Source organism: Chelonoidis abingdonii, chromosome 15 (genome assembly GCF_003597395.2).
Source record: "Chelonoidis abingdonii isolate Lonesome George chromosome 15, CheloAbing_2.0, whole genome shotgun sequence".
Lineage (NCBI taxonomy): Eukaryota > Metazoa > Chordata > Testudines > Testudinidae > Chelonoidis > Chelonoidis abingdonii.
This window is the reverse complement of record NC_133783.1, coordinates 25,191,015-25,207,436: the sequence shown is the minus strand read 5'-3', so window position 1 is coordinate 25,207,436 and position 16,422 is coordinate 25,191,015. Positions and strand designations below refer to the sequence as shown.

At 43.0% G+C, this 16,422-nt stretch overlaps 1 protein-coding gene across 5 annotated transcripts in view; it reads left to right on the top strand.

Annotated features, from left to right (window-relative positions):
- PALD1 (phosphatase domain containing paladin 1) overlaps positions 1-16,422 on the top strand; it is a 195,616-nt gene that overhangs the window by 156,986 nt on the left and 22,208 nt on the right. For all 5 annotated transcript variants that reach the window (XM_032782734.2, XM_032782736.2, XM_075072629.1 and 2 more), the window contains one exon: positions 13,684-13,839. In XM_032782734.2, coding sequence (XP_032638625.1) covers positions 13,684-13,839 — 156 coding nt within the window. The remainder of the gene's footprint in view (positions 1-13,683; positions 13,840-16,422) is intronic.

Here is a 16,422-nt window from a genome sequence, read left to right as displayed (position 1 = left end):
CTACAAAATTGCCATGAGAATCCCTGTTCTCACTTTCAGGTGACATTATAAATAATGAGCGGGCAGAATTATCTCCCGTAAATGTAAGCAAACTTGTTTGTCTGAGTGATTGGCTGAAGAAGAAGTAGGATTGAGTGGATTTGTAGGCTCTTAAGTTTTACATTGTTTTGTTTGTGACTGCAGTTATGTAACAAACACATCTACTTTTGTAAGTTGCACTTTCATGATAAAGAGATTGCACCACAGTACTTGTATAGGGTGAATAGAAAAATACTATTTTATTTATCATTTTACAGTGCAAATATTTGTAATTTATATATAGTGAGCACTGTACACTTTGTATTCTGTGTTGTAATTGAAATCAATATATTTGAAAATGTAGAAGAACATTCACAAATATTCAATAAATTCAAATTGGCATTCTATTGTTTAACAGTCTGATTAATCACGATTAATTTTTTTGAGTTGATCGCGTGAATTAACTGTGATTAATCGACAGCCCTATTTATTACTGAAATGGAAGTTGGAGACTACTGGAAAATATTTGTTTAATCAAACAATATTAGCCTTCAATTTTCCCCACTAACTGAAAGGCGGGCTAGGTTTTCCCTTTTGTAGCTTTGTGCTATTCCTCGATTTCACCCTGACAAAGAGCATGAGGAGGGGATTTTATCAGAATGGAGAAATATGATAGCGACTTTTGGGTCTAGAAACATTCAGCTTGGGGATGGAATATTTATTTCCCAAAAAGTAAATTAAATGATTTGAAAAGTAAAAGCAACTGCATAGCTTTAGGAGGAGAGCTGAGCGAATAATTCCCAGAAAGGAGTGATCTGATGGGCTGTGTGTCTTTTCTGCTTATGGAATATTTGTGAACAGATGGTAACTTTCTTACATGTATTTGTTGTTTTGGAATTATTTGCCAATTTATTTTTTTTTCTACTTTGACTTCCTATTCCAAATGTATTTTGTTGCTTGGTTGTGATTTGTTAACATTTATTAACTGACAGCCCTATTTATTACTGAAATGGGGGGAGGGATCGCTCAGTGGTTTGAGCATTGGCCCACTAAACCGAGAGTTGTGAGTTCAATCCTTGAGGGGGCCATTTAGGGATCTGAGACAAAAAGTCTGTCTGGGGATTGGTTCTACTTTGAACAGAGGGTTGTACTAGATGACCTCCTGAGGTCCCTTCCAACCCTGATATTCTATGATTTTATGAAAATCACATTGCACACTAGCACAAACTTGAACATCAGGTTTTTGTTATGAGTGCTTGCAGAAAGCCAGTTTAAATTTTGCATTGTGTGAGCATTCAGACATGAGCTTCAGAGATTCCCTTGCTGAGAGCAGATATGCTAGTGGATCTGATTGCATGAATATTTGTGGAAACAACGCAGAGGGCACAAATGGTTTAAAAAAAATCCTTCAAATGAATATTTGTGGAAACATTTGGCCTACATGCCATGGTGATTAGCAGCTTACAAATATCTAGATAGAATAGAATAGGCTATTTGCCCAACTCTATTTATGGCAGGCTATGCAGATTTGTACTCATACCAGACAGTCAGTGAAGCTGCTGTTTTAGGGGATTATAAAGTGAAACTGAAATGACAAAAGGGTATGGGAGTTCTATATCAGGAATACTTGCAGGATCAGGCCCTAAGTTTTCCCAGAACGATAGTGAAAGTGTAACTAAAGCTTCTAGACAGCAACTTAAATCTCTCCCTTCCCCAGCAAACTCCTTCTCTCCCCAGAACAGCCATTTTAGACCACCAGTCTGACCGGCTTTCTCCCCAGAGATCTCATTCTAGCAGGTAATGTGTCTCGAAGGCCAGGCCATGTGTAATTAGAGCAGCTTTGGAATGCTGTGAACTGTCATATAAAAATGATTCAGAGAAGAATTGCTTTCCAAAACCAGTTAACGCCTGGCTTAAAATAGATCTGACGGGTCATTCTTTTGGCTGCTAAAGCCAGCACAGAAATTCTTGTTCGTTTTTTCCACCTCCACTGTTGTCACCACCATTCTCCTCTTCTTCGCCCAAGTTCCATTTATTTTATGGCAAGACACATTGCATTTTTCAGTGTGATATTAACTTTTTTCAGTGATATCCTCTAGTTTCCCAGACAACCAAACAGTTACACCATCACGATCATGAGTTTTAAATACAAAATGTGAAGGGAGTAGGGGGTGGGGATAAATGCTCTCTCCCTCTGGCATTAGCAGAGCCAAGGAATCTGAATGTTCATCTCCATGGGTTGGCTTGTAGAAGATGGTCTTCGTTTAGAGATGAAGTGCCTACATATTCCAAATCTCGGAAATGGTAGCTATTATATTTCCGTTCGTCACACACGGCAAAAGCCTGGAACTAGGGTGCAGCTGAACTGGTCAAGCTGCACACTAAAGCTGTCTCTGGGAGTAGATGAAAGGAGTCTTTACCACCTTCCCTTGCCAGCTGTGGAGTGGGAATGGAGCCACTCTGAATTCATTCTAGCCCTAGAACAGGCTAATACCCTAACAGTCAATATTTTCCTCCTTTGCAGGGACGTTAGGACCAGTGGGTGTGCCAGCCATGATCCCCTTGCATGCTGGGGCACGGGAGATGCTATACAGTAGAATTCTATTGTGCATATGATTACGGACTTCATAAGTGCCCTGGGATCTACAAATCTTACTCCTATCCCATGGGAGAAATACACCAGACCCTACATAGCTCTAGATGAGGGGGCAAGGTCTGACACCCTTGTGTGGATTCCCACAGAGAGCTGTAAAGCTTTCCTTGTAAATAAGTCAATCCAGGAGATAAGGGTCTGTGGTGACAATGTAGGCAGAGCTGAAATCTCCAGAACCCCCTTGAGAAAGAATTAACTCTGTATAGCTCTGTCATAAACAGATAGCTAAGGGTTAATGTCTCTTTCACCTGGAAAGGGGTAACAAACAACACCTGACCAGAGGACCAATCAGGAAACAAGATACTGTCAAATCTCAAGGGAGGGAAGTTTTGGGTGTGGGTCCTTTGTTCTGTGTCTGTGTGCTCTCTATGGCTCTAATGGGTGATACACACTATCTCCAGGCTCTCTAATCTTCTGTTTTCCAACTTGTAAATACAAGTAGAAGACAATATAGGCTTTTACATTGTTTCTGTATTTGCAAGTGTGTAATTTGCTGGAAATGTTTAAATTGTATTTTTCTTTGATAAGGACTGTTTATTCATTTTTTATATTAACCAGACCCTGTACTATTTTATCTTGATTCAGAGAATGATATGTATGTCTTTTGCTTTCTTTTATTAAAAGCATTCGACTTTTAAGACCTGTTTGATTCTTTTCTAGTTGAGGCTCAAGGGGATAGGAATCTCTGTGCCAGGATTACTGTCTCTCTCAGGGAAAGACTGGGAGGGGGAAAAAGAAGGAGGGGGGAAGGTGAATTGTCCTCTCTGTTTTGTAATTCAAGGAGTTTAAGTACAGTAATCTTCCAGGGTAACCCAGGGAGGGGAAGCCTGGGAGGAGGTAAAGAGGGGGGAAGGGAAGTGGGTTATTTCCATGTGTTGTGAGATTCAAGGCATCTGAGTCTTGGGGTCCCCAGGGAAGGTTTTGGGGGGACCAGAGTGTACCAGGCACTGGAATTCCTGGTTGGTGGCAGCGCTACAGGATCTAAGCTGGTAATTAAGCTTAGAGGATTCATCCAGGTACCCAAATTTTGGACGCTAAGGTTCAGATTTGGGAATTATACCTTATGACAAGCTCATTACAAACCATTACATATCTACAGTACAGTAGAACCTCACTAATTCAGCACACTTGAGAACTTGGGCAAAAATGGAGGTCTCTCCCTGCTTCGCAGCAAAAATACCAAGGGCTGTTTGACTTCTAATGTTCGGAAAGATGACGGTGAGAATAAATCCAATCTGGACTTTTAAACTAAGGTAACTTTTCAATAACCTTTTCATTCTGGGTATTTCCCTGTCTGGGATTTAGGTTGTGTGGAAGGTTTATACAGCTGTCTTGCATAGTCATCTTGATGTGAGTGAATTTCCACAGTACCAATGTCTGTATAGAGTCAGTAGCCCAAGGCTTATGCAAATGGATCGTGCTATACTAGGAACATTTGACCAAATTTTGTATCCAGTGACCACTGTCATCTAAGCATGCAGCTGAGTCTGCATACCAGCCGATGGATATCTTTCTGCGGGTTTGTTTCCCATATCGCCTCCAAAGTGAAAATGGAGCTGAACTCACTGCAGCTGTTATTACAGATCTGAAGCTAATGTGGAAAGAATTAGCAATTATCCATGGTAAGTCTCATCATCCACAAAGTCAAAGATATGTACAGTTTTTGGAAAAGGAGATGTGAAGAATACGCTTGCAGTAATGAAAAGTGAAGATAATACCAGTGCAAGGCTGCTGGGATCTAGTTCATTCAATTTCACAAAAAACACTGGCTAAGGGACCAGACAATCACCATGTACTGTTCTCTTCAGTGGAGATGCAAAGATCTGACTAATGTAATTGGACCATATTCTGTGCTTGCATACGTCCTGTGAAATCACAGTACTTGCACTAGGTTGGATGGGGTGTGAGTAAAGGTAGAATTTGGCACATCATCTCTACAACTGGAAGACATAGAATGGATGCAATCAGAAGGTGATTTCTTGTTTGTTTTAGCCCTGTAACAGGGTCAGCTGCCTTCCAAGCACCCTCTGGTGGCCAGGAGTGGCTCTGTGGTACATCCCTTCTTCCTGGGCTCCTCAGTAAATTTCACACAGGTTTCTTTCTGTGCATGCACTCCTTACTAAAGTCTGGGTTTACTAATATCGCAGTTGCAAACAAAACTAACATCCACAAGGGCCAATTAAATTCACTGTTTTAAGCAGGCCACTCTAAGCCCTATCTATCTGGGGTCTTGTTCCCCTAATGTCTCAAACTTGCCTGTAGGAGTCTGTTAACGCTTTGCAGCTTGCCCTGCCAGCTTCCTTCTTTATAAGGCCTCTCCTTCAGCCCGTTTGAGTATCAGGTAATTGGTCACAGAGACACTAGGCCCCACTCCCTCTTAAAGGTGCAAGTCAACCTATGACAAGGTCGTACTTACAATCAGAAATCTCATGACCAATCAGATTTTCATAGCCAACATCCTTGTCATCAGTCAGCACCAATCCCGCTAGTAGTACTTGCACAATTTTCCAGAAAGAAGGAGAAAATCTCAGCAAGCAAATAAATAGGACATATGATACTTGGCAAGCATATGGAGAGAGAATGATGCAGTTAAGTAGAATCAAACTTAGCTTTAAGAGAAGGTTGCTGGAAAAGCAGAAGTCAGTGTAGCTGTACCCTTTGCATGTTGAGACAGTCCCTAGAGATTGAAGGAAAATTCTTGGTGTTATTTTAAACATGTGTGTACAAGAGAGAGACTACGTTATTGGTGGCCTTTCAGAGTTGTGGATGTCTGGGAAGCTGTTTATACTTTCACCTAGTGAGGTGATGCAGTGACCCTGGTGAACAGCAGGAGGATGGGGAGACTGAGCAGAGCCCAGGAGGGGCTAGAGCTGAGCCCAGGGGAAGGGCAAGGCTTGAATAAAGGTCGAAGAGCCTCTGGAGAGAAGGGCTGTACCCACCTTATGGCTGGGACAGAAGCCTTTTATTTTGTGGTGTTTGGACTAAGACGCCTTGGCAACCAAACCATGCTGATGGCTGAGAGAACCATCACAAACAAGGGTGATTGCAGCTCCACACTCAGCATGCTCTGGGACTGCACCCTGCTACAATATTGACATTGGTTGAGATTTTCAAACCGGCCTAGGGGATTTGGAGGCCCACGCTGCATAGAGGATAATTGGGCCTCCAAATCCCCTAGTTAGCTTTGACAATTCCTAACTGTTGTTTTTTTTTTTTTTTACGGCTGTTTATACCATTTTTATTATGCACCTACTTATGGAGCATGTGACATTGCTTGTGTCAATCATTGTTAAATAAGTTAATTTCTTATTTAGAAATATTGAACCTATTAAACTGAGAGATTTTTCTCTAAATGTTTTACGTGAGCTCATTGGAACTGTATTTCTTGTAACTGACCTGCTTCAGTGCCAGCGTCCATCATTCTGCTATAGCTTGGTTTAGAATAAGATTTACTATGTGCTTATTGCCATGACTATTTTATATGATACATTCCTGCTCAGTACCTGAAATGATCATAACTTCAGGCCTCCCACACCTGTTTTCTGAACCAGGAGACTCCTGCAAAGTAACATTTATCCTGCTGTCCCTCACGATAGCTCTGAGTTCCTGCCAAAGGGAGATTTGAAGTCCTGGCTCTGTGCTAGACAGCAGACATCACCAGACACCTGCTGTTCCCCCACTCAAGCCAAGGGTTTTAAGCTGTTTTGGCAAAGCCTGTTACTTTCTGGCATGCTTCTCATCACCAGCCTGCTCCGCTGTTACAGATACCACTGCTCCTTACCTTGCCTCAAACACAAGGCCAGAGGGGGGGAGCCAGCCAATGGTCACAGGAGCACTCCTCACTTTAACATAAGAGTACTCTTCTGATCAGTGCACAGCTTGGGCCATGTGTTCCAGCTGGAACATGGAGCACTGAGAGTCTGTGGGAAAGGCGAGTACCAGCACTGGAAGGAAGGGATACTGACAAAAGCAGGGATGGCAGAAGACAGGGAGAAGTTACTGGGCAATGTAAGTGTGGGCAGACGTGATCAGAGAGAGAATTTGATTTGAAGGAGAGAAAAGAAGAAATCACTAGGGGTTAGAGAACAAATGGGGAAAAAAATAACAAAGGAAGACCATTGGAAAGGAGGAAAGGTATCTAGTCTAGAAAAAGGGAAGAGGATTAATTTTTTGGGGAAAAGAGACCAAAGAGAAAATGAAGGAGAAAACAGACAGAAGGGAGGAAGCTGAACACTGAATGAATTGAAAATAGCAATGGAGGAAGAGAATAAAGACATTTAAATGGGAAAGAAAAGCAATAAAAGTAGTCCACAACTTTTCTGTATTCTCTCCCCACCCCCCAAGGTTTTTAGTGTTCCCCTGGCAAACAGCCCACAGCTTCATACATTTTTGAGAAGAGGGATTACAAAATATCTTGGCTGTGGAGGTTTGTGTCCACTGCTTCCAAATCTTACAGTTGGTCATATATTAGTAAAATAACATACCATAGCGGGTGTGTGCAATTAGAAACAAGAGTTTTCCAGGTATGGGTGATTGCTGATTTGCTAAGCAATAAATATTGACTTTCCCTTATCCAGCTGCACAGAATCTAATTCTAAACTGCATAATTCTATAGCATTGAAAACTACATTTTGGGTACTCCTCTTATGCTTTTTTATGCTCTTATGCTGTTAATATTACTAGATGAAAGGCCATTCATCTAATAGGCTATTTAAAAAAACTGACAAGTTTTTCAGATAACCAGTTTTGAATGGAAATGTAATTAAAATCAAGATTGTCTTGTTGCCTTGAGTATTTAGCACTCCAGCTTCATACATACTCTGGTGTTCTTGCTTCCTTATTTTCCTGTTACTGTTTTTCTCTAAAATATTAATAAATAAAAAACCTTAAATTAAGACAGCTATTTTGTATCCTTACTTTAGAGATATGCTCTCTTAATACTCTTCTCAGCTACTTATGCTTCTCAGTGTGTAAGTAGACTGTGGAACTCCTTGCCACAGGAGATTGTTGAAGCCATAAATTTAGCAAGATTCAAAGAGGGATTGGATATTTTAGATGGCTAACAAGAATATTCATTTATCCCAATTAGTGATTAAACATGTTGGAAAGGGTGTTAAATCTCATGCTTCAGGGCTTAAGCCAGCCTCTAATTAGTAGACACTAGGGGTATGTCTACACTATGAAATTAAGTCAATTTTATAGAAGTTGATTTTTAGAAATCGATTTTATACAGTCGATTGTGTATGTCCCCACTAAGCGCATTAAGTTGGCAGAGTGCGTCCTCACTACCGTGGCTAGCATCAACTTATGGACCGGTGCACTGTGGGTAGCTATTCCACAGTTCCTGCAGTCTCTGTCACCCATTGGAATTCTGGGTTAAGCTCCCAGTGCCTGATGGGACAAAAACATTGTCACAGGTGGTTTGGGGTACATGTTGTCAGTGTCTCCTCTCTCCATGAAAACAATGGCAGACAATTGTTTTGCACCTTTTTTCCCGCGCAGCCTCCATACCATGGCAAGCGTGCAACCCGCTCAGCTCAGCTCACTGACACTGCTGCTGTTGTGTACTGGGTGCTGCTTGCAGCAGATGGTGCAGTAAGTCTGCAAACCATCATCATACGCTGCTTCCACTGCAACTCTGTTCTGCTGCTATTGCCTCGATAGCGAATTTCTCCATGTTTTCTGTCATGGGCTCCCAAGTACTTGTGTTCTCCCTGGGGAAATGTGTGCGGTGCTAGCCATCACCCTCCACCACTTCTGCTGCAACTCTGCTGTCCTGCAGATGCCATACCACGGCAAGCATGGAGCCCACCCAGCTCACTGCTGCTGCAGTGAGCATTGTAAACACCTTTCGCATTATCCTGCAGCATGTGCAGAACCTGCAAAAGCAGACGAGGAGGCGATGACAGCGTGATCACGATAACGATGAGGACATGGACACAGACTTCTCTCAAAACGCGGGCCCTGGCAATTTGAACATCATGGGACAGGTTCATGCTGTGGAATGCCGATTCTGGGTCCAGGAAACAAGCACAGACTGGTGAGACCACATAGTGTTGCAGGTCTGGGATGATTCCAAGTGGCTGCAAAACTTTTGCATGCATAAGGGCACTTTCATGGAACTTTGTGGCTTTCTTTCCCCTGCCCTGAAGTGCAAGAATGCCAAGATGAGAGCAGCTCTCACAGCTGAGAAGCAAGTGGCGATAGCCCTCTGGAAGCTTGCAATGCCAGACAGCTACCGGTCTGTCGGGAACCAGTTTGGAGTGGGTAAATCTACTGTGGGGGCTGCTGTGATCCAAGCAGCCAACGCAATCACTGAGCTGCTGCTATCAAGGGTAGTGACTCTGGGAAATGTGCAGGTCATAGTGGATGGCTTTCCTGCAATGGGGTTCCCTAACTGTGGTAGGGCAATAGATAGAACGCATCTCCTTATCTTGGGACTGGACCACCTTGGCAGCCAGTACGTGAACCACAAAGGGTACTTCTCAGTTGTGCTACAAGCACCGGTGGATCTACATGGGATGGTTCACCGACATCAACGTGGGATGGCTGGGAAAGGTGCATGACGCTTACATCTTCAGGAACTCTGGTCTGTTTGAACAGCTGCAAGAAGGAACTTACTTCCCAGTCCAGAAAATTACCATTGTGGATGTTGAAATGCCTACAGTTATCCTTGGGGACTCAGCCTACACCTTAATGCCATGGCTCATGAAGCCATACACAGGCACCCTGGACAATAGTAAGGAGCAGTTCAACTATAGGCTGAGCAAGTGCAGAATGGTGGTAGAATGTGCATTTGGACATTTAAAAGCTCACAGGCACAGTTCACTGACCAGGTTAGACCTCAGCGAAACAAATATTCCCATTGTTATTGCTGCTTGCTGTGTGCTCCACAATATCTGTGAGAGTAAGGGGGAGATGTTTATGGCAGAGTGGGAGGTTGAGGCAAATCGCCTGGCCGCTGATTATATGCAACCAGACACCAGGACGATTAGAAGAGCACAACTGGGCACCCTGTGCATCAGAGAAGCTTTGAAAACCAGTTTCACAACTGGCCAGGCTACAGTGTGACAGTTCTTTATTTCTCCTTGATGAAAACCCGCTTGTCAGGGAAGATCCTAGTCAGCCGAACGCGAACAGCTCAGCATGAATGGGCCTCCCCCCACCGCGTGGCTAACAGTGGGGATGATTTATTTTCAGCCAAAGGCAAACAGCCAAAGCCTGGGCCCATTCACTGCAAGGTTTTGTTCTGCAATGGTTCCAAACTACTTGCTACTGGCTTGGCATGGTAAATTAATCATTAAACACGCTTGCTTTTAACCTCTGTATTATATTTACAAAGGTACACTCACCAGAGGTTCCTTGTCCGGCTTCATGGTCTGGGAGCCAGCCTTGGGAGGGTATTGGCTCCAAGGTGATGAACGGTTCCTGGCTGCCAGGGAGAAGGGATTCTCCACCTGCCTGCTGTACATTATCCTCAACCACCACCACCTCCTCATCTTCAAACTCCTCATCCCTGTTGCGTGAGACTCCCTCCTTGCAGGTGTCCATGGACAGTGGTGGGGTAGTGGTAGGGGCCACCCCCAGAATTGCATGCAGCTTGTCATAGAACCGGCATGTATGGGGCTCTGACCCGGAGTGACTGTTTGCATCCTTTGTTTTTTGGTAGGCTTGCCTCAGGTCCTTAACTTTCACACGGCACTGCTGTGTGTCCCTGTTGTAGCATCTGTCCATCATGCCTTTGGAGATTTTGGCAAATATATTGGCATTTCATCTTTTGGAAGTGAGCTCTGCATGCACGGATTCTTCTCCCCATACAGCAATCGGATCCAGTACCTCCTGTTCGGTCCATGCTGGAGCTCTTGTGCAATTCTGGGACTCCATGGTCACCTGTGTTGATGAACTCTGCATGGTCACCTGTGCTGATCAGCTCACCATGCTGGCCAAACAGGAAATGCAATTCAAAAGTTTGCAGGGCTTTTCCTGTCTACCTGGCCAGTGCATCTGAGTTGAGAGTGCCGTCCAGAGCGGTCACAATGGAACACTCTGGGGGCCAATACCGTTGAATTGCATCCACACTGCCCCAAATTTGACCCAGCAAGGTTTATTTTAGCACTAAACCCCTCACTGGAGAGGAGCACAGAAATTGATTTTAAGAGCCCTTTAAGCCGACAAAACAGGCTTAGTCGTGTGGACGGGTGCAGAGTTAAATAGACCTAATGCTGCTAAATTCGACCAGACCAGGACTAGGATGAAACCTAATGTGTATGTGTTGGGGAGTAGATCATCCCACATCTGCAGGGTTCTTACATCTTCCTCTGAAGCATCTGATACTGGCCACTGTCAAGATACTGGACTAGATGGACCCCAGGTCTGATCCAGCCTCGCACTTCCTAATATTGCCATTTTGGTTTGTTTTTTTCCCATCACTCTAATGAGGAGATGCTATTTGCAGGCCAGTTCTGGATTTTCTTTTAATAGTTTGACGTCTATATCTCAAACTTCCTCTCAAGCTTGCTCATAAGCTGATTGACTGTTGTGCCACTTCTTTGTTTTGATGCTGGTGTAGTGGACCAGAGTGATAGGGAACATCATGCTTTGTCTGTCAGCCTTGACTTGCATTCATCTTGGAAATAATAGTAGTTTTATTTTTCTGTTGATATAGATCTCTGTGTGGCTGTCACAAGCTCTGGACCCTTCTTGAGTTAGCTATTTTGAACGTAGAAGGAACTAGTGTCTACTTACAGTGTGGTATTCAAGGGGAACACAGGCAGAGTCTTTTGAGAGCTCAGCAAGAAATTGTGAATGAAAGAGCAGCCACCTGTAAATCCATGTTTCCCTTAGTCACTACTGTGGTATAGTCAGATTAGGGACAGGAGGTGAGGAAGAGCCAACCCTCAGTTGCCTAGTAGCTATAACCATTCAAAAATAGGACAGCCATAACAAAGACAGGGTATAGTTTGCAGACTGGTGAGGCAGGGAATGTCTATTCCTGGACCTTCTCTATATTACACGTGTGCCCACAAGCACACACACACAGCAATACCTTTTCTATTTTTGAGGGCTACATCTTAAAGAAGAACTCTTTATACAGTTGAAGCCACAGTTTAATGAGAGCTTGAATTGCCAAGCTAAACCAGGAATGATTTTCAAGTACGTACTTATTTTTGTCACCAGAAGGTGGCTGATTGGGCCTTTCTTCAGAAATACTCCATTCTAGGATGATTTCAAGGAGCACGAAGGTGTCCTAAAGGTCAAGACAGACTGAGGTCTCAAGCCATTAAAGGAGCAGATATAAAGGGCCACAGACTCAGAAAGCAAAAGCTAATGTGCACTTGTAAAAACATTCCTGTACACCTGGGCCCACGTTTGCACACATAAGTATGGAAACTAACTCAATGTGAGCAGAATTGGGGCTCGCGTTTCATAGTGTCCTTAAACTTTTAAAAGGTGGTTAGGCTATGTTGTCTTTTGTTCCCATGGACGCTTTTGAAGCAGCCCATGATTTAAACACAATGAATAGTTTTCTTTGTTTTGTGCAGGGAGCAGAAAATTTAGTTTTTTTTTGTGGGTGGCCTGCTCTGGGGTGAGGTGGGCTGGTTGACGTACAGGAAGACTAGGGCTTTGTGTATGTTGAATCCACCTGAGACTGCTCCTCAACTTCATTTTTTGATACAAGTATTGTGCAATCACTTGTTACATTTATTGTTGCCAAGGAGACAGTGTGATGCCACTTTAAAAAAAGGAACAGCAAAACTCAAATGGGTTGACTCCTGCTTTGTGTCTTCCTGTCTTGGAGAGACATAACCCTTTAAGAGAGGAAAATCTGATCACAAAGTACTTGTTTTCAACTGCATAATAGCCTGTCAAAAAATGGGCAAGCAGAACCAGGACTGGCACTCGATAGGGCAGCAAGGGAAGGGATGTAGTTCTTATTGAGCAGGGAGATTTGTCCAATAAGAACATAATAGCTGACCTGGTCAAGGAAAGCAAGGATTCTTCAACAGAGATTTACAGGGATTTATATCGGCACACTAAGCAATACCAAACATTCAGGCTCAGTGCAGGATTCTAGATTCCAGCATCATGTGGAAAGACCAATGAGAAATAGTGAGAAAATCCTTGGTCTGGTGATGCTGGATAGTAGGCCAGAACTGCTGTGCATTATGGTATGAACAGAATGTGTTCCAGGAAGTAAAATCTATCTGGTGTGCAGCAGTGTTGAGGAATCATAATACATGGAAGAGCTTTAACAAATAAAGTGAAATTAAAAATAAACTTCTCCCTCATTCTTGTAAACATTGGTTTGCCCTATGGTGGGAAGGTGAGGTTGAAGAGCCAGCTCCATTTTCTTCCTGGGCGTTTGGAAACTGGGGATGATGTGTGGAAAGGCTCATGGTTTTATGCAACTTGTTCCCCAGTGTGATAGATTCTTTATGGCTTCACACCTCCCACCAAATTATGGGGACTTCTACTTGGAGAAAGCCTCACAGGATAGATACCAATGGATATTAAAAGGGGAATATCTCAACTGTAGGAATATTCTTAAAGAGGAGGGAGATTTTTTTGCGGTATGTCATTTGCTAATGGGGAGAAGAACCCCTCAGTGATGGACTATTTTTAAAAAGTAGAGGGCATTCTGATCCTTGTGGAATTGCTGAACTGAAAGTGTAAAATATTATAATAAGCGGTGCCTTAAGTACAGGCTGAGATTCCAGTGACTAATTTTTCAAGGGTCACCCAATAAACTAAAGCTAACTGTACTCTTCCCTTCCACAGAAATAGAACCATCTAATGTCATTTTGATGGTATTCCTTGCTCTTGACTGCTTTAGCCAGATGAAGAAATAATGTACTCTTATTTCTTATACCCCTCCTGCTTACCTCAGCTCAGAATTAGGCCCATGGTATATAGATCTTTGTTTTCAGTGCATTCTTGTATGTGGTATTTGTTTGGAATCAATCAATGATGGTGACTTTAAAGCATTTCAATTATATCATCCTTCATTTCAGGGGAAAACAACCAAGGACGAGAAGGAAATGCGGACATTGCAACTGAGGAGCCTACAGTATTTGGAACGATATATCTATCTGATCCTGTTCAATGCCTACCTGCATCTGGAGAAGAAGGACTCTTGGCAGAGGCCATTCAGTGTCTGGATGCGTGAGGTAAAAATTCTCCCAGCCCCGACAGTTAGCACTTTGGAAGAGAAATCAGCTGCATTGAGTGTATGTTAATAGGGCCTATACTCAATCCTGCATTTGTATTGGTGAGGAAATGATGACTGGCTCAGGTAGCTGATTTTTCTGATTACCAGTGTATTCATGACCAAAGTTTTCACCAAAGCAGTATTTCATAAACCTGTTCTTCTCTCGTGTTTGCAATGGACCTCAGAAATGGCTCACTTTTGTTTATTGGGTTTACATACTAGCTCATCCACAAATCAAATTCAGTTTGGCTGAATGCTGAAAAACTGTTGCCTGGAAGGGGACTGGCAATTTCTGAATATGGAAAAAGATGCACTTGATTTACTGTATGGACTAGGTGCAGACCAATAGAAGACTTCTCTCCAGTCCTTTCCCTTGGTCCACTTCAACCAAATAAAGAAGCCAAATGATATAATTTAAAACCTGTTTCAAATGTATTGCTAGTGACACAATTGCTTTATCAGATAGTATCAGCAATACACAATCCCAGCAAACAGCAGCACCTATTGGTCCTTATCTGGATAGAAATTGTTAATGTAAATGGAAAAACCTTTTAGACAAATGGGAGGTAAGCTTCCTATCTGAGTAGTGAAGTGTATGCTTGAAAAACTTCCATTAGAATATATGCCCCAGAGTGTGGGTGCTTAGCTGAATTTATCCAAATCTTTGGCCCCTTAGTGTTCACCGTTTCCCCACAATAGGCCCTGGTCAGCTGTGCCTTCCGCTCCAGCTACAGAAGTAGTCCTGCCATGGCAGGCGAGAAGGGGCAGGGATGATAGGGTGAGTGTAAGGACCTCCCCCAGTTTCTTCCCTCTAAGAAACTTTGTGTAAACCTCACAAACATGTATGTACTTTGGGTACATTCATTTCAAGGAATTGTGGTCCTGGTTTGGGCTGGACCTTGGGTGGTTTGTTTTTGTTTTTTGGGGGGAGGGGGGCATTGTGTTTTTATTTTTAACTGAACCCTGCTTTGAGGAATGACTAGTACTACATATAATAAAGTAATCCTGCCATTTGTGATAAAATTACCACAAGAGCAACTCTTTATTTGTTACTTGTGTTTTTCACATTCATCCAGGGCCTCATTTCTATTTCCTTGTTGTCAACAATTGCTCACAGCTATTAGCTCTGCACCTTGCCTCCACTCAGAGTTTTCACAGAAAGAAACACAGACCTCCTAGAAACTATTCACTTGCAGTCACATCTTGTTGTAAATCCAGAATGGGTTGTTGTGACTGCAGTCCTGGATTTACTCTCATGGAAAACAGCTGTTTTCTTCTTTTGAGCCATGGTTCACAGGATGTTCTGATTAGTATCTGAATGAGCACTTGTGTTATGATGTCCAATGCTGTGTCACACCATTTGCGTCTTCGTGTCTCGACGCAGTGTCCTGATAGGGTGATACAGTGTGATCATGTCACGATTCCTCAAATAGCTTTTGGGCTCTGCAGTTATCCTGTAGCGTAGGCGCAAAGGGTTTGGGACTAGCCATGAATCTGAGGATGGATGGTAACTCAAACACATGAGCCATGACCAAAGAAAAAAACTCAAACCTTCTTGAAAGGGCTTTAGATATTTCAGCTGATGTATACAAGTCCCATTTCTTTTGACAATCTAGAATCCTGCTCTGAGCCTGAACGTTTGGTATTGCTTAGTGTGCTGATAAGATAGCAAGTGGCCCTTTTATGGAAATTTCCTAATTTTAAATTCAATCTCCCAAGCACTGCTGCTGCCTCAGTTTGACTCATTCAAACAGGAGGTTTATGGCCTCCTAACTCTTTTGTCTTCAGTCATGTTTAAAACTACTGACTATATATTTAAATAGCAACATTTTGGGCTGGAAGGAGACCTTGCAGCCCATCTAGTTCCTCCACCTATCTGTCTGCTTTGCTGCCCTGTAATTCGCCCCCACCCCATGCCGGTTTCACTTTCACTCCTGTTTTGAATGGTCCTAGTTACATCCTCTGTTCCTCCTTCTGATTGCACCTGTCCTACATACTAAGTATTCCTGAACTCCCACAAGTTCCTGCCTTTTTTTAATCTACAGTTCATGCCCTCTTTTTTGGAGTCACCCTGTGATGCATCCCAACGTGTGATGCATCCCACACTTCAATTTAAACCTGCATTAAATTAACTGAACCCTATTCATAGAATCACAGAATATCAGGGTTGGAAGGGACCTCAGGAGGTCATCTAGTCCAACCCCCTGCTCAAAGCAGGACCAATTCCCAACTAAATCATCCCAGCCAGGCTTTGAGTCAAGCCTGAACCTTAAAACCTCTAAAGGAAGGAGATCCCACCCAACCGTCCCTAGGTGACCCCATTCCCATGCTTCACCCACTCTCTAGCTGGAAAGAAGTTATTTTCCTAATATTTCACCTACAACCTCACCCATTGCAAACTTCAGACCATTATACTTTCACTCTTGTTCTGTCATCAAAGTTACCACTAGAATCATCCTAGATCCATCCTCTTTGGAACCCCCTTTCAGGTAGTTGAAAGCAGCTATCAAATCCCCCCTCATTCTTCTCTTCTGCAGACTAA